The sequence below is a fragment of the Myxocyprinus asiaticus genome, chromosome 8, assembly GCF_019703515.2.
Source record: "Myxocyprinus asiaticus isolate MX2 ecotype Aquarium Trade chromosome 8, UBuf_Myxa_2, whole genome shotgun sequence".
NCBI classification, from domain to species: domain Eukaryota; kingdom Metazoa; phylum Chordata; class Actinopteri; order Cypriniformes; family Catostomidae; genus Myxocyprinus; species Myxocyprinus asiaticus.
This window is the reverse complement of record NC_059351.1, coordinates 36,544,114-36,571,256: the sequence shown is the minus strand read 5'-3', so window position 1 is coordinate 36,571,256 and position 27,143 is coordinate 36,544,114. Positions and strand designations below refer to the sequence as shown.

General features: G+C 38.9%; 1 protein-coding gene across 3 annotated transcripts in view; it reads right to left on the bottom strand.

Annotated features, from left to right (window-relative positions):
• The window catches only part of LOC127444863 (N-acetylgalactosaminyltransferase 7-like), a 51,971-nt gene that overhangs the window by 1,128 nt on the left and 23,700 nt on the right, over positions 1 to 27,143 (bottom strand). For 2 of the 3 annotated variants that reach the window (XM_051704452.1, XM_051704450.1), the window contains exons 4-11: positions 12,184 to 12,314; positions 12,018 to 12,097; positions 9,915 to 10,097; positions 8,745 to 8,862; positions 790 to 912; positions 433 to 651; positions 248 to 346; positions 41 to 169 (exon numbers count right to left, since the gene is read on the bottom strand). In XM_051704452.1, the coding sequence (XP_051560412.1) occupies positions 41 to 169; positions 248 to 346; positions 433 to 651; positions 790 to 912; positions 8,745 to 8,862; positions 9,915 to 10,097; positions 12,018 to 12,097; positions 12,184 to 12,314 (1,082 nt within the window). Of the gene's footprint in view, positions 1 to 40; positions 170 to 247; positions 347 to 432; positions 652 to 789; positions 913 to 8,744; positions 8,863 to 9,914; positions 10,098 to 10,283; positions 10,467 to 12,017; positions 12,098 to 12,183; positions 12,315 to 27,143 lie in introns of all 3 variants that reach the window. The other variant, XM_051704451.1, reaches the window with a different exon arrangement.

Below are 27,143 nucleotides of genomic sequence, written 5' to 3'. Positions count from 1 at the left end.
GCTGCATTACAAAAGTTGCTCAGTACCTGCTGTCACATACCTTAAAATACCTCCACTCAGTGTGCTCGTTCAAATTGCAGTGTGTTATGATGACGGCAGATCCATCTTCACCTTTTGTCAGGCACTGGTCATACTGCATCAGCTGGTTGGCTTCGTTAATTCTAAAAAGCTGGAGTAGCAACAAAAATGGGCATAAGACATGAAATAAGGAAACTCAAAGCAAAATACTGGTGTTAAATCCCTTTACCTGATTGCCTCCCATTCTATGACAAGGCCCAATCTCGACATTGCCACCATTGGTGTGGCCCATGCTGTCTATGCAGTAGCTGGTCTCATACCCACGAATCTATTGAAAGAGAATGCAATTGAACGATGATAAACGCCATAACTTGCACTGCAATCTTTTAGCTGCATTTTAATTGATATACGCACCTCTCCCCATTCTACATTCTTTGGAGGAAGTGGGTAGTGTAAGGGGATGTCATAAGCGATCTCTTCCATGAACCACTTGAAGCTCTTGCAGCGATGCTCCTCTCTGAACTTTTTCAAGGTGCTGATGTCCCCGTAGGCCAGCGTGAGAGTCTCAGGCCGACTGGCATAGAAATAGTCCTTATAGTCATCCCACCATACCTCTACCACCCGCACATAGTTCTAAACACAGACAAAGAAGGCAGGTTAGAGACTGGATCTAAAGTGTATCACCATTGCAGATTAAAACTCACAGAGAAAAATCTTGGTTTTCAAATTCAACAGAGTAAATCATGGATTAAAAAAAGGGTTTGAGCAGACCTTAAGTGTGGGGGAAGAGCCTACATGAGCAGGAGGTGGGTTTCCCTGCCAGCCCTGCAGACGGTAGATGTGCCCCACCCGAGAACAAGGCACAAACAGAAGCTGCCCACCACACTGCCAAATCTGCAAAGGACACACAGCATGGCAGGGATTCAGTAAGTGTGCACACACACGCACGCACAAACTTTTTAAAGGAATAGTTCAACCAAAAATTATGCCCTTTTCCATACAAAGAGTGTGGTCACCAAGGGCTGGTAAGCTAAAAAAAAAAGTATCATGACAGTGGCCAAATGACTCTGACTGCATAATATTACAATAATATAATAACTTCTACATATAACTGTGGAAGTTGTAGCCAAGAAAACCATGGCTAGCACGGACAGTTGGAAAGTCATGGGTATGTATTTTGAATTGGACTAAACTGAAAAATTTGCTGTCATGAAACGAGTGATGATCACTTGTGTGTTTATTTTTTATGTTATTCATCTGTATAATTTTAATCTTAAGTACCTTATTTTGTTGTGAATGTCCCAATGTGTATACAGAGGACTGAATAAAACAATCAAATTGTATTTTGGTTGCATTTGAGGGAAAAAATGTTTTTTCAAAATTGATTGATTGTATAAAATAGGCACATAATATCAGAATATCGATCACAGGCCCCTGAATCGAATCATATCGCGGCAGACTTTGAAGTATCGGCAAATATCGGATCGCAGGCCAAGAGAATCGATTCAAGATCGTATCGTGATGAAACGTCCGATTTACACCTCTATTGATCTGCACACATACACACAAATATACGGTACTTAAAAAAAGGCATCATGCCAGGTTTGACATCAACAGAGTGCAACAGTGCCCATCAACTTATTCAGCCGTCTGGGTTCCGGAAGTATTTTCCCCATTCATTTCTTACATCAAATTTTCTAAAAACGCTTCTTAAGAGTTGGAAGCCATGAACCAAACCAACCAGCTCAGAGGTAAATCACAACATCACTTTGTTTTGAGTCAAAGAGGTTTTTGAAAATCAGACAAAAAGACACAGGTACTTACTGTCTTTCATGAGTGCACAGACTACAATTCCATGAAGCATTGCGAACGATGTCATTTGTGATTAAATTTTTTTTATTGATTCATATATTAAACAAAAGCAAAAACATATACAAACAGAATCAATACTTAACCCCCTCTATTACCCCCCCCCCAATCCCCAACCCCACCCACAAGAACACCCCAGTCGTCCCACATGATTACAGACACACAAAAACATATAATAAAAAAGAAAAAAATGTAATAAAATAAAATATAATAAATCACACACATAACAGCTACACCTCTTTTTCCACTGTCCCTCCCCAAGAGCCCTCCAAAAACACCAGATATTTGCCCCACTTTCCGACAAACAAGTCCAAATTTCCCAATCCTCTAGATCAACCTTCTTCAAAAGCTGCCACCCTACCCATCTCCGCACACCACTCCGAAAATCACCACTCCGTCCAACTTCCAACCCCTTAAAAGAACTTGTCTGCCAATCATAACACTAGTCAGAACCCAATTTTTTATAAATTTGTCCCCCAAATTTATGACCGCCCCATCGCCCAAAATACAAAGTCTGGGGCAGAGTAAAACTTGAGTGCCCAAAACGTCACACAAGTAACTCAAAACCCTCAACCAAAAATCTTGAATCTTAACACACCCCCAAAAGACATGAGTTGTGTTTCCAACTGATTGGCATCGCCAGCAGGTGGGTGTGTCTTTAAGACCAAGCCTATATAATCTAAGGGGGTCCAATAAATTCTATGTAAAATCTTAAATTGCATAAGGCAAACCCTTGCATCCCTAGATGCAGACTTGACATTTTTTAGAATCCTAGTCCACAATCCTTCCAAGTTCAAATCTTTCTCCCATAATCTCTTAATAGAAGTTAAAGCTCCGTCCCCCAAACTCTGAATTAGCAGGGAGTAATACACTGATGCCCCATGTCCTTTTCCAAAAGCAGTAATCACCTCTCCCAAAATATCTGCCACTTTAGGGGGGTGTGTGCTACTCCCAAAAACAACACAGAGCAGGTGGTGCAGCTGTAAATACCTATAAAACTAAGATCTGGGAATCCCAAAATGATTAACCAAATTCTCAAAAGATCTCTCCACTCTCATATAGGTCACCGAATGTAGTGACCCCCCTCACAATCCACTCTGACCAACAGAAAGGGGACTTATTAATACATAATTTAGGGTTCAGCCATATGCTTGAGGCAACATTTAAATAAATGTCCGAATTAAACACTCTGGACACTTTTGTCCAAACCACGTGCAAATGCATGATAATGGGATGTGACTTAACTTCTTCAGATAGTTTGCTAGAAAGGCTTTGCAATGGCGAAATTGGGGCAAGAACTTCCTGTTCAATACGAAACCAGGGAGGGGATCTCTCAGGTGGAAGCGACCAATGAGCCAGATGTCTGAGACAGAATGCTAAATAATAAAACAAAATCTTGAGTAGGCCTAGCCCACCTTTGTCAATCGGCCTATGTAACTTGTTGAAATGTAATCCGAGATGTTTACCATTCCAAATAAAGGACTTTGCTATGCTATCAAATTGCTTGAAATAAGAGAGCGGGACATCTACAGAGAGAGATTGTAGCAGGTAGTTGAATTTTGGAATACAATTCATTTTAATAACATTAACCTTCCCAATCATAGATAAATGTAATGAAGCCCACCTACTCACATCACTCAAAAACCTTTTTATTAAAGGGTCGAAATTAACTCTAACTACGTCACACAAATTAGCTGGGAATAAAATGCCCAAATACTTAATGCCCTGTTTGGGCCACTGGAAGATGCCCAGCTGAAAATCCGTTACTGGGCAGTGCGCTGTCAGAGCCAAAGCTTCGGATTTCGACCAACTGACTCTGTAACCTGAGAATTTAGAGAAGGAACTAATAATCCTGTGGAGACAAGGCATAGATCTAATGGGGTCAGGGCAAGACAGAACAATAATGTGGAAAGAGGGCAACCCTGCCAGGTGCCCCTATCCACAGTAAAATCATCTGAAATTAATCCATTTGTTTGTACCACCGCTACCAGATGTCTATAAAGTAACTTAATCCATTCAATAAAAGTATTCCCAAACCCGTACCTTTCCAAAATCTTAAAAAGATAATCCCATTCTACTATATCAAACACCTTTTTGGCGTCAAGTGAGATGGCAGCGACCGGAGTCTGATCATTCACCACTGACCACATGATATTGATGAAAAGCCTAATGTTATCAGAAGAGCTATGGCCCCGAATAAACCCCACCTGATCTATATGTATAAGAGATGTCATAACACTTAATCGGTTAGCCAGAATTTTTTATAAAATTTTAATGTCTAGCTGGATCAGGGAAATTGGATAGTAACTCTTACACTCACTTTGATCTTTGTCCTTTTTAAGAATCAGACTGATCTGGGCTTGTGTCATGGTTGGCAGAAGCTTCCCATTCTTTAATGATTCTGTATAAACTTCTAACAAAAGTGGAGCCAGTTCTGTAGCATAAGATCTAAACAATTCAGCGGCAAAACCGTCTGGCCCCGGAAACTTGCCCGTAGGCTGGCCCTTAATTACCTCGTCCAGCTCCTCAAAGGTTATCTCAGAATCAAGAGAATTATTTTGCTCAGTCGTCAGTATAGGGAGATCTAATGGTTCCACAAAGTTTCTAAAATCTTCATCAATAGACGAATACGTGGAATTATAAAGATCAAGATAGAAATCTTTAAAAGCATTATTAATATCAGTGGCCAAGGTTAAAATTTCACCACCAGCAGATTTCACTGAGGGAATGGCAGAAAAAGATTCTCTCTGCTTTATAAATCTAGCCAAAAGCTTCCCTGCTTTGTCCCCCAACTCACAATATGACTGTCTTGCCCTAAATAACCAAAACTCCACCTTCCGTGACAAAATAATATTATATCTGTATTTCAATCGAGTCAATTCTCTGAGGCCATCAGACGACATTCGGCGCTTCAGTAGTGTCTCGGTACTTTTAATATTCTCTTCCAACTCCACGAGTTCTCGTGCTTTGGATTTTTTGGTGAATGAGGCATACTGTATGATCTGACCCCTAAGAGCTGCCGTAAGTGCCTTCCAGGCCATGCCCACAGAAATTGTTGGAAATCAGGATTTTGCAAAAGGGATCCATTAAAGCGGCAACTATATGATTTCTTTTTCTCCATATGTGGCAACACCTCTAAACTCACCTGGGCATGATCTGAGACTAAGATGTTTCCAATTGAGCAATCCACAACAGATGAAATGAGGGACTTAGATATATAAAAAAAAATCTATTCTAGAATAAGTGTTATGGACTGATAAAATTTTTTTTACACATCCTGTGACGTGTCAGTGTTGATTTAAGGGGCGTACACACTTTTGCTTCACTATAATCAATAGATTAAAGTCTCCTCCAAATATTATATCATGAGGGGTGCCAGCGGCTTGCAACATCCCTTCAAGATCTATAAAAAAAAAAACCCTGATCATCAACGTTAGGTGCGTAAATATTAGCCAAAATCAACCTTTGCCCCCGAATTTCTGCTAAAACAATAATGACTTCTAATTTATCTTTAATCTGTTTGAGACACTTGAATTGTAGATGTTTACTTTTCAATGTAATGACCCCCCTGCTCTTACTTGAGCCAGCACTAAAGAAAACATGTCCACCCCATATCTTCCCAAATGTTTCAGCTTCCTGCATGCAAAGATGTTTCTTGGAGAAACACAATATCATATTTCTTACGTTTAAGAAAAAAAATAACCTTCCTTTTTATGGGGGTGCCCCAACCCATTCACATTTCACGTGGAGAGAGATAATCCACTCATATTAACACTTGATATTTTGACATGTTAGAAAAAATAGATTGTGTGTCAAAAATTAAATTATAAAGACCACATTCCAAATTAGTGCAACAATCAAACCCTGGACTTCCACCCGAACCAAACAAATAGAAAAAATAAAAACGAGCGCATTAACCCTGTGCACGACAGCACTAACTGGCGTCCAAACTCAAAAAGTCCATGTACGCCTACGAGAGTCCCCACAACAACTTTGCCGTCGGATTGCTCAAGTCCGGTGTTTCTATACAAATTTTGTGAGACAGAATTACAAAACAAAAGATAATCTATAAAACAAACTCCAGCCAATAGGCAGAATAAACACAAAGAACGTGAAGATTCATCCACATACTGTTCCGAAGGTGTGTTCCTCCACGAAACAAATTCCAGCCGCTAGCGGAACCAGCACAAAAATAAATAAGTTCAGCTTCCTCGGACAGTCAAATGTATGTTAAGTGAACCGGTTGTTTCATAAGTGCAGCAAATGACGTAATCATTCCAATGTCCTGCAAAAAATACTCCACGAAACACACTCCATCCAATAGGAGGCATAAGCACAAAGAACGAGCAGATTCATCCACAACTGTCCCGAAGGAGTGTTATTCCACAAAACAAACTCCAGCTGCTAGACGGAACCAGCACAAAAAGAAACAAAAAAGGCACCCAGCTTCCTCGGATGGTCAAGGGTATATTCAGCGAGACAGCCCACTTGGAGGCACGTGAGAAACACACCATGACTTCCTCAGTCCATTGGATTTATGAAAGACATCTCTTGTTGTGGGCATGTAAATATTTTGCGGCCATCCTTAGTATCTATTCTCAATTTGGCCGGGAACACTGCAGTGTAAAAGCATCCCTTCGTCAATGCAAAAGGTTTCTTGAAGGAGTGTTATTCCACAAAACAAACTCCAGCCGCTAGGCGGAACCAACACAAAAAGCAACAAAAATGGCGCCCAGCTTCTTCAGACAGCCAAGAGTATGTACATCGAGACAGCCCACTCGGGGGCCATATGAAAGTCACCAAATAGTTTACTTACCCATTGACTCTATGAAAGACAATGCTTGTTGTGGGCATGTAAATATTTTCGGCCATCCTGCGACCATATCTATTCTCAATTTGGCCGGAAACATCAAAGCAAAAGCGATCTTCCGTTGATGTAAGTGTTTCTTGCATTTCTTGAAACGATCACATTTCTCTCTTGTCGAATTCACAAAATCTGGTAACAAGAAAATGCTGTGATTCTTCCAAGAAAGCTTTCCTTTGCTCCTCACCTCATGCAACACAAGATCTTTATCGGATGATCTCAGAAATTTGGCTAGAATTGATCAGGGCCTGTCTCCCTCAGCCGATCTGTGAGCTCGCTCGATTTCCAGTTTGTGGCCTATGTCGAGCAAACTCGGGAAAAGCTCGTCTAGGAATTTTACCATATCTCTGCCTTCTTCATGCTCAGGAATTCCAACAATTTGGACATTATTTCACTGGCTATGATTTTTCCAAAACACGTTGTAAATCTGCCTTGGTCGCTAATGGATTAGCAGCTAATTCCCTCTCAAATGACTCCAGATAATCGATATGTCTCTCGACATTCCCAATTCTTGTAACTAACTCAGAGGATTTCATTTCCATCGCCGTAATCAATCAACGTATTACAGCAAGATCCTCTATGTCAGCAACAACTTTCGTCAGCATCCCAGAAATGCTCACCAGTTGCCGCTGGAAGGGGGTTTCCCCTTTTTCACTTAATTTGGAATGCCCAATTCCCAATGCACTTTTAAGACCTCGTGGTCGCGTAGTGATTCGCCTCAGTCTGGGTGGCGGAGGACGAATCTCAGTTGCCTCCGCGTCTGAGACCATCAATCTGCGCATCTTATCACGTGGCTTGTTGAGCGTGTTGCCACAGAGACATAGCGTGTCTGGAGGCTTCACGCCTCTACCCTCCCTAGCAACCGGGCCAATTTGGTTGCTTAGGGGACCTGGCTGGAGTCACTCAGCACGCCCTGGAATTCGAACTAGCGAGCTCCAGGGGTGGTAGCCAGCGTCTTTTACCACTGAGCTACCCAGGCCCCCGTAAGTGTCTTTTAATATCTCCAGAGCCCGAGGATTCTGAATTCTTTGCCATGCTGACTTCAAAGAACAGATATGTAGCAGGATGTATTGAATCTCACCGGTTTATGACATAAAATAATTAAAAACTAGCAAAGTGCGCAGAGCTCGTCGTTTACACATCTGACACTCGCATGGCGTCACGTGACTCCGAAAAAATGCGAATGATGTCACTGAATAAAAAAAATTTATGGGAACATATAAAACTACTGATTTTAGGTTGTTGATTAGAAGTATAAAAAAAAATATATTTTACGTTTATTCCGATATGTACAAATATATAAGTAGTTTAAGGGTGAAGGGAGAACGACTCGATTACGTCATTCACAGTGCGTCATTGGAGTGGGCGGTCATCTGAGGCACGTTTTGTGGTGCGATGTGAGAAAGGTGCCATATGTTATTCCTGGCAGGCTACTCTGCCTTATAGGCTCCTTATGGTTAGGATTCGGGTGGGGTTAGGGCATCTGCTTCCCGCTAGGCACAAATCTTGGCCCCTTTGTACAATGGGCGTTTTGTGTGCTTCGTTGGCCACGGTTCAATGATTGGTGAAGCTTTCTCTGCTGGACCATGGGTAATGCAGTTGTTTACCATGAGAGCTGTGGCGGAGGGCAAGATTTTCACTGAAAAACAACTTGAACTTCGGTCTCCAACAAACAAAGCTATTACATAGTTTTAGAAGACTTGGCAGCCTTTGGGTCCAGTTGCAAAAACACTTAGTTACAACTAAGTGTAATGTCACTAAGGGGTTTATTCAAGTAAGGGGTTTTATGCAAGCTGGTCACCATCCAATTTTATTGTATGGCAAAGCAAGCATGAACCTTCTAATGAACATCTTTTGTGCTCCACAGAATAAAGAATCTCATACTGGTGTGGATTGAGGGTGAACCTTGTATGCAAGCTCTGGTGAAAAAAAACAAAACAAAAACTTATATTTACAATTGAAAGACCATTACCAATTTGACCTAAACTTTTACCTTGTAAGAGATCTCAAAGTTTTCTCCTCCCCAGATCTGAAGGCCTGGATCATAGAGGCCCAGCTCAAAGAAGAAATCTCTCTCTATTGCAAAGAGTCCACCAGCCATGGCAGGAGACCTGACACACAAATTTACCTGTCAGGAATGTGCCCCTTTTACTTATCTCTCACACACTCACACACACACACACTCCCACACACTCCCACACTCCCACACACACTTTTACAGCATTAAGACACAAAGAGATGGCAAAAGTAGTAATAATAATAATAAAAGTAATGAAATACAATGAAATACATTCTATGCTTTAAAATGGACAATGTCCTGTTCCAGAGTCTACATAAATCTGCAAAATTACAGTGTACATTTTTAGGTGTTACATTGCTTGTAGCAACAAACATCATTTTGAGTGCACAGAAAACAGTACAGCATAGTGCAATGAAAATGACATTTTACAATTTAAGCAGCATACATGTTTTTCCGTTTTATGAGTGCCTGAAAACTGCAGTACACTTAAAGGCAAAACACAGTAACTACCCATGTTATCAAAATGTAGTTATGAGTGAAATTGGGTTTCTTAGGCTATGATCCGTCCTGTGACAGCTGGGTTTGATGCAATTATGCTCAGATTCAGAGAAAACAGTGTTGAAATTACAGTAACTACAAAATTCAGGGTTAGGATTTTACCCTGAAATTAACCTAGCCTGAAATTGAACCTAGTCATTTTTTTAGCTTCTGTCTTGATGTAGTTACTTCATTTTGCCTTTGTGAGGCAGTTATGCAAAGTCATTACCACAAAGACAATGGTGATTATTTATTAGTCGACAACAGATTTGAGATGACTGCATGCAAAGAGAGGCAGGAACAAGGATTGTGAGATTCTAAATTCTAGTAGTGCGTAAGTAGCTGAGGGAACAGAAGAGCCATATGGAGTCATTGTTTATGAAGTATTTTATTTAAAATCACTTCATTGTTTTATAACCCCTTCATAGCAGTTAGTATAAAGTGCTTGCGCTTTACAGTAAGTATTTTTAAAAGAGCTGATCTGATAAAGAAGCAAAGGTAAGCACACCACCACCAATCTTTATAAGAGAGAGACAATCATTGCCCAGTCTTTGCCATTATATGTGTTGTGGTCAGCCCTAGCTTGCAATTATGGCTCTAAATTACCGATAGGGCTCAGTTTTAGTTATTCTCTTCTGCTTCTCCTTGCTACCCAGAGGCACGCGTTTCCAAAGCATGCTCCAGTCCCATGCTCCTCTGGCAAAGCCATCCTCGTCCCCGCCTCCCTGGGGCTCGATGGAGAAAGTCTTGCCGTTAATGGAGTCTATGAGAGGCACTGTGCACACCGTTCTGAGCATAGCCACAGAGGATGGACGAGAGGGCAAGGGGGAGGTCCATGCAAGCAAACACAAGCATACACATATACACAAACACGCACATTCTCACACACGGGGGGGGGAATAATACACACAAAACAGGAGAGAGACAGAATGGGTTTAATGATCATGCTTCAGGGAGGGTGGAGTCAGCGTTTACCGATAAGGCTCGGTCTTATGCTTTCTCTTTGCCTTCTCCCTGCTGCTGAGAGGGACCCTTTTCCACAGGAGGCTCCAGTCCCAGGCGCCTCGCGCCAGGCCGTCCTCGTCCCCGCCCTGCTGTGGCTCTATGGTATAATCATTGCCGTCTATGTAATCTATCAACGGTACTGTGCAGACCGTTCTGCAACATTAACACAACATAATATTAACAATATACTTAAGGGTAAGATCAATTCAAATTCACTTTACGTGGGTAGCATAATACTGTACAAAAATTTAATTAAATTATATTTCTTTATATTGCTATATCATCATCTTTTTTCATTCTCATTTTTGGAAAAAGAATATTCATATAAATATAAATTTACATTAATTAACCAGCTGATTACCTGCTGAAGGGATAGTTCACCCAAAAATGAAAATTCTCTCATCATTTACTCACCCTCATGCCATCCCAGATGTGTGACTTTCTTTCTTCTGCTGAACACAATCGAAGATTTTTGAAGAATTTCTCAGCTTTTTAGGTCCATACTAAGTGAATGGGCTGACGCTCCAAAATCCACATAAAAGCATAATAAAAGTACTCCAGACCACTCTGGTGGTTAAATCCATATATTCTGAAGCGATTTGAAAAACAGATCAATATTCAAGTCCGTTTTTTTTTTTTTACTATAAATTTTCCTCCTTGCTCAGTCACTTTCCACTTTACTTTCACTTTCTCATTCTCCTTCCGTTTTTGGTGATTCACATCATTCTTGCATATCACCCCTAATGGGCAGGGAGGAGAATTTATGACAAAAAATTACTGCAGTACTTACCTGTTTCTCACCCACACCAATCATATCACTTCTAAAGACATGAATTTAACCACTGGAGTCATATGGATTACTTTTATGCTCCCTTTATGTGGATTTTGGAGTTTCAAAATGTTGGCACCCATTCACTTGTATTGTGAGGACCTACAGAGCTGAAATATTCTTCTAAATATCTTAATTTGTGTTCTGCAGAAGAAAGTAAGTCATACACATCTGGGATGGCATGAGGATGAGTAAATCATGAGAGATTTTTCATTTTTGGGTGAACTATTCCTTTAAGTATTAAAAAAAATAATAATAATATCGATTGTGCACTCTATGAAGAGCAATTTCTAGCTAATAAAATATAGTATGACAGAAACAAAAAATATATTCAATATAGAAATTTCCATTAAAACGTTTTCATTTTGTCTTAAAGTTCAACCAAAAATGAAAATTCTGACATTATTTACTCACCCTCATGTTGTTTCAAACCTGTATGACTTTCTTTCTTTTACGTTACACAAAAGGAGATGTTAGGCAGAATGTTAGCCTCAGTCACCCTATCACTTTCATTGCAACTTTTTTTTTCCGTAAAATGAAAGTGAATGGTGACTAAAGTGAAAAAAAAAAAAAAAACAATTTAGCATCTCCTTTTGTGTTACATGGAAGAAAAAAAACTAATACTAGTTTGGAACAACATGACAGTGAGTAAATGATGATAGAACTTTCATTTTTGGGTGAACTGTCCCTTTAAGATTCAATTAATTTCCATGACTGGCAATCACAACAATTTCAAAATTCCATGATTTTGCCAGGTTTTCCCATGACTTTGGGAACCCTGTATTCATCTATAAATCTGAATATAACAAAATAAAACTTTACTCCAAGTCTCTTTCAGTGGGCATAAAGTCAGCCTAGAGATAAACAAGTCATACCTGTCCTTTGAAATGGGGGCCACCAGTGGGGCGTACCAGTTCAACCCAACTTCACAATGAGCATCCAGGTAGATTAGCACCTGAGGACAGAACCACTGTGTGAGACAAACAAAGACATACATTCATACAGAACCTTTAAACAGTGTGTAGACTATGGGGCTCAAACCTGTCCCAGAGTGGCTTTGCGGGCTCCTATGCTCCTGGCCTGAATCAGACCCTCTCTCTTCTCGTTGCGGAAAAGTTTGACCAGTCCGTTCCATTGTTTTATGTACTCTTCCAACCTCTCTTTAAGATGAACTAAAAGAACACAAACAAACTACCCTTAGGCTTTGTTCACACGGAGTACATTTACATGCACTCATTTTAGTCAATCTGAATAAATTCTATCCGACTGCAGTACTGTTTATGTGTACCCTGAACTTTGTAATCACGTACAAATATTTGTATTCCGAACTAAACTTCTGCACATGCAGAGAGTTGTCATGTTTTGAAGTCTATTAAAAGCAATTTTGTAAATCACATACACAGACATAATTTATTATATTGTTTAAATAAATAAATCAAAATGGCAACGGAATATAACAGCCAGTAATTACAGTATACTCTACTGAATTTTCCGAGAATGGTTGAATTACTGAGAAGAAAAATGTGAACTACATTTTTCAAAGTTTACTGGCTTTTTAAAATTGTCAAACAATATTAAGATTTAAAATTGACAATCTTAACATTTTGCCTAACAAACAAAGTCATTATGTTTCTGAAGAACTTTCTCATGCTTTCTCAGAGTACAATTTATTCTTTCCCAATGGTCAATTTGGCCTTTGTTCTTGCTCTCCACCAAAAATATTGCATAAGTAATAATATATAAGAAATTTAAGAGTATTGTTATACATATAAGTTGACACATATAAGCTTATGATGCTTTAGTGTTGCAAATAAAAGACTTCCACATGCGATTTACTGCTCTTGACGAGTGTAATCGCCAGTTCCCATTCAAACCAATGTCCCATGTCACATGGGCCTGTTACCCTGTGAAACCATGTTAAAATCGCTCTTAAACTGTGTCAAATTCATTGGAACAGACATCGATCATATAAAGCGGGTTAATAATGATAGCGAAAATTTTTTATGATGTGTAAAACGCCTTTTATTGGCTCCTTGGCAATTCACATTGAACGAACCTGCTGAAAATCCAAGTAAAATTATTCACGTGCACATCCCCAGTTAACATGATCCCCAGTTGATCCGCCATGAACGATAACAAACCTTATTCACAGCAGCGCCATCTTTGATTTTTGACGGGAATGACGACGAGGCTGTGAGGGATAGACGTACAGTCTCTTCAATGGGTTGTATTACAGTTTAAAGTGATTTTGGATCGTTCCGCGGACAAAACATTGAAAAACGTATTTTCAAGAACATTCAGTAGACATAAAACATCAGACAACATGAGTTGTGGAAAATCAGATGTGATCTAGGAGCTTTATACTGTTTGTGCCACTGAATAGATGTAAGTATATCCCTCACAGCCTCGTTGTCATACCCATTAAAAATTAAAGATGGCGCTAGCATGAATAAGGTCTATAAGGACCGTTTCACAGCTCGTGCTGTTTTCCCTTTGCCTTGTCGCGTGTGAAACATGCAGTACACAAACTTTCAATATTCGCCATACCTCTCCCGCTGCACTGTTCTTAACTGCTGAATCAAGTTTGCTGTCTTACACTATGCCAGTATTCCCCACACTCAGTGATGTGAAATGACAGTAATGACAGTGCTGCTGAAGTCTTAAAGAAGCGTCTTTTGCGACATGAGCGATCAGCCAAATTACCGATCGAGTCAAAGGACGTGAATAATGGCCAATACCAATCGGTGGCCGATCGATCGGAGCATCTCTAAAAGACACCTTTATGGATCTGAACTCCTGAAGAGAAATAGTACAGAGTCTCATAGCACTCGTAGCACGCATGTGCCAAATGCCTGTGAATGCACGTACAGTCACATGGAGTATACTTTGACAGGCTCGCGTTCGACTATACGAAGATGCTGAGCGTTCGTGTCAAAATCTATACTTTAGGCTAAAACTGCATTAAATGTTTTGAATTATGCTTTGAAATGAAATATTTGGAAATCTGTTTCAGTCAAAACTGTCAGATCAGATTTAATGTAGATTGTCCGTCATTCAGGCATGAAGGTGTAAAATACAGTTACTGTATGTTGTCTGATGAACCTCATGAGTTCAGTATCATGGCGTAGCAACAATGCCATGAGGAGCATGAGCAGAGGCAAACTTTCCAGTTTACTGCTTGCACTTTTCATAGTGATCTGTCTGTCATTCCTAAAATTCAACAACTAATCACCCCTTGCGTGTTTGTTTATTAAATATTTTGGCTAATTTGATTCAACTTTTAGTTACGAGTAAGACAAAAGAACTTTCCATTTATAGTTCATCCATTTAACACATTTTACCATGCTTTATTCCAGCATATCTTAAACCATGAGTAGCCATAAATGTTGGGTCACAATGCGTTTTAATAAATGTGCAATTATTTCCAAGTGGTTTACTCAGTCGTGTGACTGTTTCAGAACTAACCTGGACTAAGTGCAATAGAAACTGTCTAATGATGATATCAATCCGCAACATCATTAAGCATAAAATGTAAATGAAGTCCCTCTCAATTGTTTCGGAGTGAAATGCTATTTTTAAATGTTGTTAGCTATTTAAAGCTGTAGTATGTAACTTTTTCTGTGTTCAAATTAGTGCTGTCAGAGTTAATGTGTTAACACGGCACTTGCTGCCCTGAAACAAATTATGTACATTCCATTTCCAAAGACAAAAGACAGCCTGATGACGATAAATATTGTGGAGGATGAGGGTTTAAGAGATTTAATGCACATTGCAATGAATAGTATTTATGTCAATCAGTCAACATCCCACTTAGACTTTGGTAAATGTTTAATGTTGCTTGAATTGGTGCTATTTTAGTAAATTTCTGTCTTTGTACTGTGGAGTTTGGAAAATGTTACTAAACCATTATTGTTACATATTTTTTGTTTCTATTGTGTTGTTCTTTCCAAAGAAGGAAATAAATGCATTTTTACAGGAAATAAGTATATACAGTGCATTCATAAAGTATTCAGACCCCTTCATTTAAATTATTTTTCACATCAACCTACACTCCATACCCCATAATAACAAAGCAAAAACCAGATTTTAGATAACTTTGCAAATTTATTAAAAAGAAAAAACTAAAATATCACATTGACATAAGTATATAGACCCTTTATTATGACACTTGAAATTGAGCTCAGGTGCATACCAATTCTCTGGATCAGGGTTTTTCAAATTGGGTGAAAGTGAGCCTCCCCTAGAGAACTTGAAGACAGCCGTGCCCCCACCCCACCTCCACAACCACTAATTAGGCTATTATTATTGGTACTACTAGGCTACTACTATTAGTAGTAGTAATACTATTATTAGTATTGCTTTTAGGCTATGTTCATCAATATACATTATTTTTTTTATTAAGCTATCAACATTCCATTTTAAATTCAGTTTCATTTTGAAATGGGTTATATTTTTTCAAAACATTTCAAACATGTTTGTCTTTCTTTTTAAAACATTTGTGAACACATACTTTGCAACACATTTTTACCACATTCATGCAATTGGTAAACTGTTAAAATTAGCCTTCAAAACAGAATCCTCCACAGTCAAAAAACTAAAAGTATTCTCAACAGCCCTATAACCAAAGCCAACAAAATCAGACATAGAACGAAATCAGCACGATGGACAGCTCTATTTTCTGATCACTGAACAGATAACCCTCGATGGTCAAATAACTAAACTGGAAACATGTTCATTAACAGCCACAGGCTACTAACGTTATCTCAATTGAATAAGAGCTATATTGGAGATTTTAGGCTACAACATCAACATCAGACATCAAACAACATCAGCAAGATGAACAGCGCTGTTTTGTCACAGTATAAAATGCATAAAAATCACTTCCATATAGGCCTACGTTAAGCAAAAAAAAAAAAAATCTGATTGCCTCTTCATTTTCATCGCCCCTACATCAGTGGGAACAATGAGTCCGACTTTTTGATGTGCACAGGTGATCGATGCGGGGCTGCACGGTAGAAAGGAATAAACGTAAATCGTCCTCCACCTGCAGCCTTGATCGGTATTTGCTTTTAAGCAGGGTCAAAGCGGAAAACCCGTACTCACATAAGTAAGTGGAGGTGAAGGGAATCTGCCTCCTCTCCTGTAGACTTTTGTATTGTAGACACTACAAAGCGATCAATTTTGCAACACGCATATGCATAACACGCACTTTAACACGCAAGCTAGCAGGACAGATGTGTACAGACGTGAACAGTTATGTTTTTTTCCCCCGCGCTGCGCCTCCCCTGGGGCTCTCTGGCGCCTCCCAGGGGAGGCGCGCCTCACCAATTGAAAACCTCTGCTCTGGATCATCTTTGAGATGTTTCTATCTTTTTTCTATTTTTTTTGTTTTCTCCCCAATTTGGAATGCCCAGTTCCCAATGCGCTCTAAGTCCTCGTATTGGCGTAGTGACTCGCCTCAATCCGGGTGGTGGAGGACGAATCTCAGTTGCCTCCGCGTCTGAGACCGTCAATCCATGCATCTTATCACGTGGCTTGTTGAGCGCATTACCGTGGAGACTTAGCGCGTGTGGAGGCTCACGCTATTCTCCGCGGCATCCAAGCACAACTCACTACGCGCCATACTGAGAGCGAGAACCACACGTTATAGCGACCACAAGGAGGTTACTCCATGTTACTCTATCCTCCCTTGCAACTGTGACAATTTGGTTGCTTAGGAGACCTTGCTGGAGTCACTCAGCACGCCCTGGATTCGAACTCTTGACTCCAGGGGTGGTAGTCAGCATCTTTACTCGCTGAGCTACCCAGGCCCCTTTTGAGATGTTTCTACATAGGGCTGGCCGATAAATCTTGAAATTTATCGCGATAAAGAAAACTCCACGATATCGATGATAAGCTTGAGTAATTTTCGATATTTAGCCTGTGTTCTACATCTAGACGATCAGGTGCGTGTTGCTAAAAACGCAAGCAGTTCGGCTTTCTTATCGTACGTTTGCACTGCTGTGTGGTGAGCGAATGTGAGCGAGCGCTTTCAATTCCTTTCTACGGAAGCCGAGCGCCACACTCGCGAGATGGATTGAAGAATTGACAGCAGCGTGGGGCAAGCTGTTCCCTAGCATTGGGAGTGGCTTTGAGCAGATTTCTTCCACGTCAGTGGAAACGCAGCCTCAGACTGTATGGAGTTGCTAATGTCCCGTTCCGGGTCCGGACCCTGGATTGATTCCATCCGGACTGCAAGACATCATGACGACGGTTGCGCCCTCTCATCGTCTCTAGTGAGCAGCGTGACGAAACAACAGTGCTGGTTACATCATAGCCTATCTGATCTTTCTGTGCTGCATTCTTGAATATATTTCTCTAGCACTGAACACGCTTCATTTATGCCCTGTCCCGCTCGTCACGCATTTCCTCTTTTCCCCGCGTGTGAGTAAACATGAGGCAAGTTTATCATGGTTCCAGAGCGCCTTTACACCATAAAGTTTTTTCTTTCTAAATTTAGTTTTATTAATCTGCATGTTACAAGCTTTTAATAATAAACGAATAGATTTCTGTTCTAATTTTGTGAAATTATTCAGAAGTCATTATCTCTGACAAGGATGAAAGACAATAAAATTACTAGTTTGTAGTCTAGTCTTTCTTACTTTAATGAAAATATAAAAATGGTCCATTCAGACTTTTACATTTTCTACATTTTCTCTCAGGAGTAACCGCTGAACCCCCATACAGTATCATTCTTCAGTCACGAGGGCTTCTATGCATCTATCTGAATGTAACAAAATATGAAAATAATTTGAATGTAAAAAAAATAAAATACTGTCATTATGATTCAAAATGAACAGATCATCTTTTAACATCCATATTCAACTGCACTCGATTGATAAACTCTATAAAATATTGTAATATTTTAGTAGAAGATCCCTCAGACACCACTGCTTTGGCTGTCTCTGGGCCCCCAATGCAGTTTTGTATAGACTATTTTGACTGTTTAGGATTTTTTTTTCTCTCCTTTTCTTCTGCCAACTTGGAAATTAGTGCCTGACCGATATACCGGTCGACCGATATTATCAGCCGATATTAGCCTTTCACCGATATATCGGTATCGCCGTATATTTTACCGATATGACCCGATATGAAAACATTTTTCAGAACATATAATGCAGAAAACAATGCTTTAGAATTGGTGTCATAACGTAGTTTGTCCAGCAGAGCGTGCTCCGACTCCATTGTTTACAGAGCTGACTCTGAGCTGACGGTGGCTCTGCAGACAGGGCGGAGTTGAGCAGTGTCTCGGTAAGTTAACTAGTTTGTGAAATACATACTGGAAAATGAATAAACAATGACCCCATCATTTTCCCTTTTCAATATAACTAATATAACATTAACCTTGTCCCTGACAACCATGTCACTCATGTCTGTTTGCTGTTAGCCAGCTATAGTTTGTCAGTGCAGTAAGTAATGTAGCAGATTGAAAGGTAAATATCAGAGCATCTTTTTGCAGCTCAGCAGACAACGGTGTGGTGATGGATTGTGTCTGATGAGTGTTGATTTCATACTATGTTGTTACCTAGTTGGTGAGACACAGTGCTGGAAAGTGAAATAAACAACGTCCGTCTTTTACTCTCCGTGACAACGAGCTTATAGCTAACTAGCTAACCACGTAGAAACTTTCATCCCTTGCAGCTGAGTGGAAGCTAATGTGTAAACATGTATTCACCAAACTGTTTTATTCAGGATTCACAGTTTGGTACTCCCTTCAACCGAACAATTCCAGTCGTGTCGTTTATAAAATGTATAAAATATTTAAAAGTCTGGTCTTCCACCGTTGAAAGTTTCCCCTGAACTTGTATAGCAGAATACGGTGTAACACCACCGCTGCTGTTCATCTCTTGTCTCGGCAGTATTAAAATAGTCAGCATTTGACTGATACTAAACAGTAATACCGATGTTTATTTAGCTATTTATTTTATTTTTATTTATTCCTTATTTTAATGGTCAGCATTTGACTGATACTAAACAGTACTGAAGTTTATTTAGCTATTTATTTTATATTTTTATTAATTTTTTATTTAAATGGTCAGCAATTGACTGATACTAAACAGTACTGATGTTTATTTAGCTATTTATTTATTTTTATTTATTCTTTATTTTAATGGTCAGCATTTGACTGATACTAAACAGTACTGATGTTTATTTAGCTATTTATTTTATTTTTATTTATTCTTTATTTAAATGGTCAGCAATTGACATACTAAACAGGGAAGTGCGAGACTAGTTGACTAAACGGTTCTGATGCTGCTAGTCGACACTGGAATGACTAGTCGGTTAATATTTCCCCCATTAAACTGATCATCATTTTTACACATTTACGCTTGGCTTTATAGTTTTACAGAGGCTGTAAATTAATATCATATTAATGTTACATATTTTAAATAGAATAATACAAATATTATTTAAAAAAAAGAGGATATCTGGAGCAGATACAGAGTTTAATTTCACCTCAGGCTGCGCATGCTTCTTCCCTCTCTCACTCGCGGCGCGTGCAGGAAAGTGTCCTCGTGCTTGACAAGCAAACTCAGCAAAGTAATTATGAAATCACTTCGGTGGTGCGGGAATCGGCTTTCCAAATGTTTGAAAGTCCCTATGGATGTTTTCACATTTGAGTCTTCTTTACATCTGCGCATGCTTGGATGTTATTTTTCCGCTGAGCGGGCTTTTTCAAGCGCAGGATAGCCACCTCAGGTGAGTCAAGTCCCGTCTTTCACTGGACCATGTCGACCTGTTAATTTTGCTCATCCAAAAAATTATGCTTTTGAGTAAGTAGCCTAGAAAGTAACTGTTTTAGGCTAGGTATGCAATTTTTTAAATCTGCTGATTAAGAAGGCTATTTTCAACGAGGTGCTGACTGCTTAACAGGTTAAACTATCATTATTCTGTATGCACGTCATGTTTAGAATACATTAGGTTTATTGCACATCACAGGCCTATTTTTTCTATCCTATAGCTACATTTTTTATATCGTAACTGTTGGTTAAAGTTTTTTTAACGAACAGCTGTCATATTCGATCAATGGTTAATGCCCGACTGCACATTGTGAAATACGTGCAACTTTTCAGCGCATTTTTTCTCTCTCACAGATTTGGCTTAGTCTACCTGTTAATTATTTTCAACAATGTCCTGACTGTTTTAATATGTTAAGTAACTTTTACTTAATGATTTCCATTTAGAACAGGCTTTTAGGGCTGTTCCATTGATCCTGCACTATTCATTCAATTGTTTTCAATAAATATGTCTATTAAATATTCGCTAACGTTGATTCAGTGAATGTGTGTCATGTTCTATATTTAATGTACAATGATCATAATTCAAGGCGAGCACGTTGCAGATAAATGCCCCTTTTCAGTGGAATTTAGCATCGGATTTGGAATAGATTAAGTATTTTAAATGCATCGCATAAACATTTCTTTTTGACTGTTTTCTGAAGGTTGGTTTCTTTTTAGACTAGTCGACTAGTCGGTTACGGAACTTCCATTTAAACGACAGTCTAATTAGTCGTAGCGCACATCCCTAATACTAAACATACAGTACTGATGTTTATTTAGCCATTTATTTTATTTTTATTTATTCTTTATTTTAATGGTCAGCGTTTGACTGATACTAAACAGTACTGATGTTTATTTAGCCATTTATTTTATTTTTTATGTATTCTTTATTTAAACGTTCAGCATTTGACTGATACTAAACAGTTCTGATGTTTATTTACACTACCGGTCAAAAGTTTTGAAACACTTACTCATTCTTTGTTATAATTTTTGTTCACATTTTAGAATAATAGAAAGTCATCAAAACTATGAATAACATAAATGGAACTATGGGAATTATGTTGTGACTAAACAAAATCCAAAATAAATCAAAACTGTGTTATCTTTTAACATCTTCAAAGTAGTCACCCTTTGCCTAGAATTTTCAGACATGTACTTTTGACATTTTCTCAACCAACTTTTTGAGGTATCACCCTGGGATGCTTTTTAAACAGTATTGAAGGAGTTCCCATCTATATGCTGGGCACTTATTGGCTGCTTTTCTTTATTATTTGGTCCAAGTCATCAATGTTTTTAAATTTTTATTAAATTTTAGATTTATAATGAAATAAATTAATATGGTATAAAATTATATTTCTGTCTACAAAACTAATTTCAAACATTTTAATATATGCCTTCAGATCAAAAGATTTTTAAGATCATGAGAAACATTTCGGTCAAGTGTTTCAAAACTTTTGACCGGTAGTGTAGCTATTTATTGTATTTTTATTTATTCTTTATTTTCTCAGTGTTAATTTCTAGAATTTGTTGACAATGTATAATAATAATGTAAAATATTCTTTGATAAAAATCTTTGTTTAAGAAAGCAGCCTTCTGAGTACCTTTGCATAGTCATATCGGTGCAAAATTTGAGAAAAATCCACATAGAAAATGTCTGTTTTCATTCCAGTTCAAAAACTAAATATATCGGCCACCATATCGGTAATCGGTGAATTTTCCCTCTCTAAAATCGGTATCGGTCTCAAAAATCGGGCTCTATTGGAAATTCAAAAAAATGTGCAATGTGCAAATGTGAATGTATATCGTGATAAATATCGATATCGAATTATATGAAAAAGAATATCGCAATAATATTTTTTGCCATATCCCCCAGCCCTATTTCTACACTTTGATTGGATTTCACCTGTGGCAAATTCAATTGATTGGACATGATTTGGAAAGGCACACACCTATCTATATAAGGTCTCACAGCTGAAAATGCATATCAGAGCGAAAACCAAGCCATGAGGTCAAAGGAACTGCCTGCAGAGCTCAGAGACAGGATTGTGTCGATTCACAGATCTGAGGAAGGCTACAAAACTTTCAGCTGCATTGAAGGTTCCCAAGAGCACAGTGGCCTCCATAATTCTTAAATGGAAGAAGTTTGGAACAACCAGGACTCTTCCTAGAGCTGGCCACCCGGCCAAACTGAGCAATAGGGGGAGAAGAGCCTTGGTAAGAGAGGTGACCAAGAACCTGATGGTCACTCTGGTTGAGCTCCAGAGATCATGTGTGGAGATTGGAGAACCTTGCAGAAGGACAACCATCACTGCAACACTTCAGCGATTTGGGCTTTATGGCAGAGTGGCAAGACGGAAGCCTCTCCTCAGTGCAAGACACATTAAAGCCTGCTTGGAATTTGCAAAAAAAGCACCTGAAGGACTCTCAGACTGTGAGAAACAAGATTCTCTGGTCTTATGAAACGAAGATTGAACTGTCTGGCATCAACTGCAAGCGTCATGTCTGGAGGAAACCAGGCATAGCTCATCACCTGCGCAATACCATCCCAACAGTGAAGCATGGTGGTGGTAGCATCATGCTGTGAGGGTGTTTTTCAACGGCAGGGACTGGGGGACTGGTCAAGGTTGAAGGAAAGCTGACCGCAGCAAAATACAGAGATATCCTTAATGAAAACCCGATCCAGAGCGCTCAGGATCTCAGACTGGGCCGAATGTTCACCTTCCAACAGGACAATGACCCTAAGCACAGCCAAGACAACGCAAGAGTGGCTTAGGGACAACTCTGTGAATGTCCTTGAGTGGCCCCGCTAGAGCCCGGACTTGAACCCAATCGAACATCTCTGGAAAGACCTGAAAATGGCTGTCCACCGACGGTCCCCATCCAGCCTGACAGAGCTTGAGAGAATCTGTAGAGAAGAATGGCAGAAAATCCCCAAATCCAGGTGTGCAAAGCTTGTCGCATCATACCCAAAAAGACTTGAGGCTATAATCTCTGCCAAAGGTGCTACAACTAAGTACTGAATTAAGGGTCTGAATACTTACTGTATGTCAATGTGATATTTCAGTTTTATTCTTTTTAATAAATTTGCAAAGTTATCAAAAATCTTTTTGCTTTGTCATTATGGGGTGTGGAGTGTAGACTGATGTGAAAAAAATACATAATTTAAAGCATTTTAGCATAAGGCTGCAACATAACAAAATGTGAAAAAATGAAGGGGTCTGAATACTTTATGAATGCACTGCACAAAGTCAAATTTCAGCACAATCTGAGATTAATCATGATTAACTATGAAATTAAAAATGTTTAATCTACTGACAGCACTAGTTAAAATACTTTCTCCTATCCAACCTTAATATGCAGATAAAACTCTAAGTAAGCCATTCATATGTAAGTACTTTGTCTCTGTGGTGCTATGAAAATCCTCTGTTTTTTTGCGAGACCCATCTATACAAGCACAATGACGTTGACTCAACCAATGGTGTGGGTTGGGGGCAGGTCTATCTCTTTGTTTGACCAACAGATGGGCCGTATTCAGAAAGCTGTTTTGAAACAGTTTATTTTTGCATTTCCATTTGGTAGTGCTAGAGGCACAGAAATTACATACATCAGCTTTAAGAACCGGTTATTTCCATTAAGATAATTTTTTACATGGAACCAAAGTCTATATGGTTTATCACTGTAAATGTTCAGAATTACACCACTTCCTATTTCCCCAAACAAAAGGCTTCACTCTTTTTAGTTAAACGTCATGAGCACGTGCTTGGATTCTGAAGAAAACGTCTCAGGGAACCGAGGTTACAAACGTAACCAAAACGTTCCCTTACGATTCAGTACACTTGACATTGCGTCAGGAATCTGACGCTATGGGGAACAGAGTCCCATCACGTGGCACTACACGACATAACCTTCCAGAGAGGAAACATGACGCAGCAGTCCCGCGGGACGCCAACCTACGTGAGTATGCCGCAAGTGAATAACCCTCATGGTGGACCAGAAAGGGAACACTCAGAATGTATATATGTATATAGTATGAATTAACCCCTTCAAGAACCCAGTCAGGAAGGATGTTTATTTGTAATGAAAGTGCCTGTGGCTTTTGGGAAATACATCGGTCTGAATGCAAGCAGTTGTGTAAAAAGTCAGGGAGACTGTAGTTAAAAAGAGGGGCATAAGTATATATTCGGCCAATGAAATAGCAAGCGCTCTAGACAGATATGACTTGCTATGAGAGAGACATTACGTCTAGGTTGTAAAACCTTGCGAATGTGTTTTGAGAAGACCATCCTGCTGCAAAACATATGTCTTGTAAGGGCACACCGTTCGTCCAAGCCCATGAAGAGGCCACGCATCTAGTTGAGTGTACTTTAACACCAATTGGGCAATTCGCACCCTGTGACTCGTAAGCCAGGGCAATTGCATCAACGATCCAGTGAGAAAGTCTTTGCTTGGAGACGGACATTCCTTTCGTGCGTCCTCCATAACACATAAACAGCAGGTCAGACAGTCTGAATTGGTGGGTGCGCTCAACGTATGTGTGTAGCACTTGCAAAGGGCATAACAAATGCAAGGACTGATCCTCATCCAAATTAAATGGAGGGAAAAAGGCTTGAAGGTGAACCACCTGCGCTCTGAAGGGTGTGGTTAGAACCTTAGGCACATAGCCTTTTCTGGGTTTGACAGTGGTTTTTGACAGACACGGACCAAACTCCAGACATGAATTGTCAACTGACAGTGCTTGCAAATCACCGACCTGTGTGACTGAGGCCAAAGCCAGCAGTAATGCAGTCTTAAGAGAAAGCACACAAAATCCAACATAGTCCAGAGGCCCCGTGAGCACTTTTAGGACCAAAGTTACCTAATGGTATGGCGGCGGATGCAGCCACCATAAAACCCAGTATTCTCTGAAATGAACTGGGGTTATTAGATAAATTAACATAAGATGCCGTTTAGTCCAAACATGGCCAAGCAGTGTGTACATGCATGCAGGAGAGAGAGATTTTGGCTATTAAATGTATTTTTGAAATATTTCAAATATTTTTGGGGATATATTTAATATTCAAATTATTATTTTTTTTTAAAAGACATTATTTTATATTGGCTACTGTATACTTCGCTTGTTATAATTTTTAGTTAGACTTTATTTTAATGTGTCCTTGTTACAGTGTAATTACAGAAGTAATTACTGATTATTACTAATTAGCAACATTTACTTACTATAGGTTTAGGGTAAGGGTTTGGTTTAGGGTTAGTTGCTTGTAATTAAACATAACTGACTGTAATTACTATTAGTAATTAAAGCATATAAACAAACAGATACAGTAAATACAGCACATTACACGGTTTTGTAAGTGTGGGTCACCAGTCAAATCTGTTATTTCTAGCCCTGGACCAAGAATGTTTAAACAAATATTCCAGGCTCAATACAAGTTCAGCTCAATCGACAGCATTTGTGGCATAATGTTGATTACTACAAAAATTTATTTCGAATCATCCCTCCTTTAAAAAAGCAAAAATCTGAGGCACTTACAATGAAAGTGAAAGGGACCAATCCGTAAACTTTAAAATACTCACGGTTTCAAAAGTATAGCCACAAGATGTAAAAAAATATGGGTCTTAGTGTGATAAAATCACTTATTATTAGTGCCTTACCGATATATCGGTATCGACGTACATGTTTACCGATATGCGCCGTATATTCAGAACATATAATGCAGAAAACAATGCTTTAGAATTGGTGTCATAACATAGTTTGTCCAGCAGAGTGCGCTCCAACTCCATTGTTTACAGAGCTGAACTGACGGTGGCTCTGAAGACAGGGCGGAGTTCAGCAGTGTCTTCTTGATAAGCTGCTAACTAGTTTGTGAAATACATAATGGAGAGTTAATAAACAATGACCCCATATAACTAATATAACGTTAACCCTGTCCCTGACAACCATGTCACTCATGTTGATCACATCTGTTTATGTTAGCCAGCTATAGTTTGTCAGTGCAGTCAGTAATGTAGCAGATTGAAAGGTAAACATCAGAGCATCTTTTTGCAGCTCAGCAGACAACGCTGCAGTGGTGGATTAAGTGTTGATTTCACACTACGTTGTTACCTAGTTGGTGAGACACAATGCTGGAAAGTAAAAAGTCCATCTTTTGTTCTCCGTGGCAACGAGCTTATAGCTAACTAGCTAACCACATAGCTACTTTCATACCTTCTCAGCATGTAAACATGTATTCACCAAACTGTTTTGTTCAGGATTCACAGTTTGGTACCCCCTTCAACCGAACAATTCCAGTCGTTGCATTTATAAAATGTAATATTTAAAAGTCTGGTTTTCCAGACATTAAAATAGGATACGTAATAAAAGTATATTTAATAAATAGTATATTTGCCCTGTGTAAATAATATATAGGAACTGTATCTAAATAAATAATGGGTGATAAATAATAATACAACAGGCTAGAAAAATAGACATTTATTCATTTTAATATCCTATATATATTTTGAATGTGTTGAAACTTGACACCGGGCGAAACTTTGGTTTCATACTGAAGAGCCGCTTAAAAGTACGTTTTTTTCCTATCTCTCATAAATGTAAACGAGTGTAAATGCCAACACCATCATATATGTCGAAAGGACTGAAGCCTCTCAACCAAAACATGAGCTCATTGATGTCATTAAGTGAATCTGCTTTTTTATTCCATCAGTTACTCCTGGTTGGAGGCTTCCATAAATATTGAGTTTATACGTAGGGTTTCGTCCTACATAAATGTAATGGCGAAACGCTCAAATATTTAGTAGTACATAAATTCTGACTTAGTGCCCATTTACGCCACAACTAGACTAAGTTGTAACATACGTATAGCTGGTGCAACCGGCCCCTGATGTTTATTTAGCTATTTATTTTATTTTTATTTATTCTTTATTTAAATGGTCAGCATTTACTAATACTAAATAGTACTGATGTTTATTTAGCTATTTATTTTATTTGAATTTATTCTTTATTTTAATGGTCAGCAATTGACTGATACTAAACATACAGTACTGATGTTAAGCTATTTATTGTATTTATTCTTTATTTTCTCAGTGTTCAATTCTAGAATTTGTTGACAATGTATAATAATAATGTCAAATATTCTTTGATAAAAATATTTGTCTAAGAAACAGCCTTCTGTGTACCTTTGCATAGTC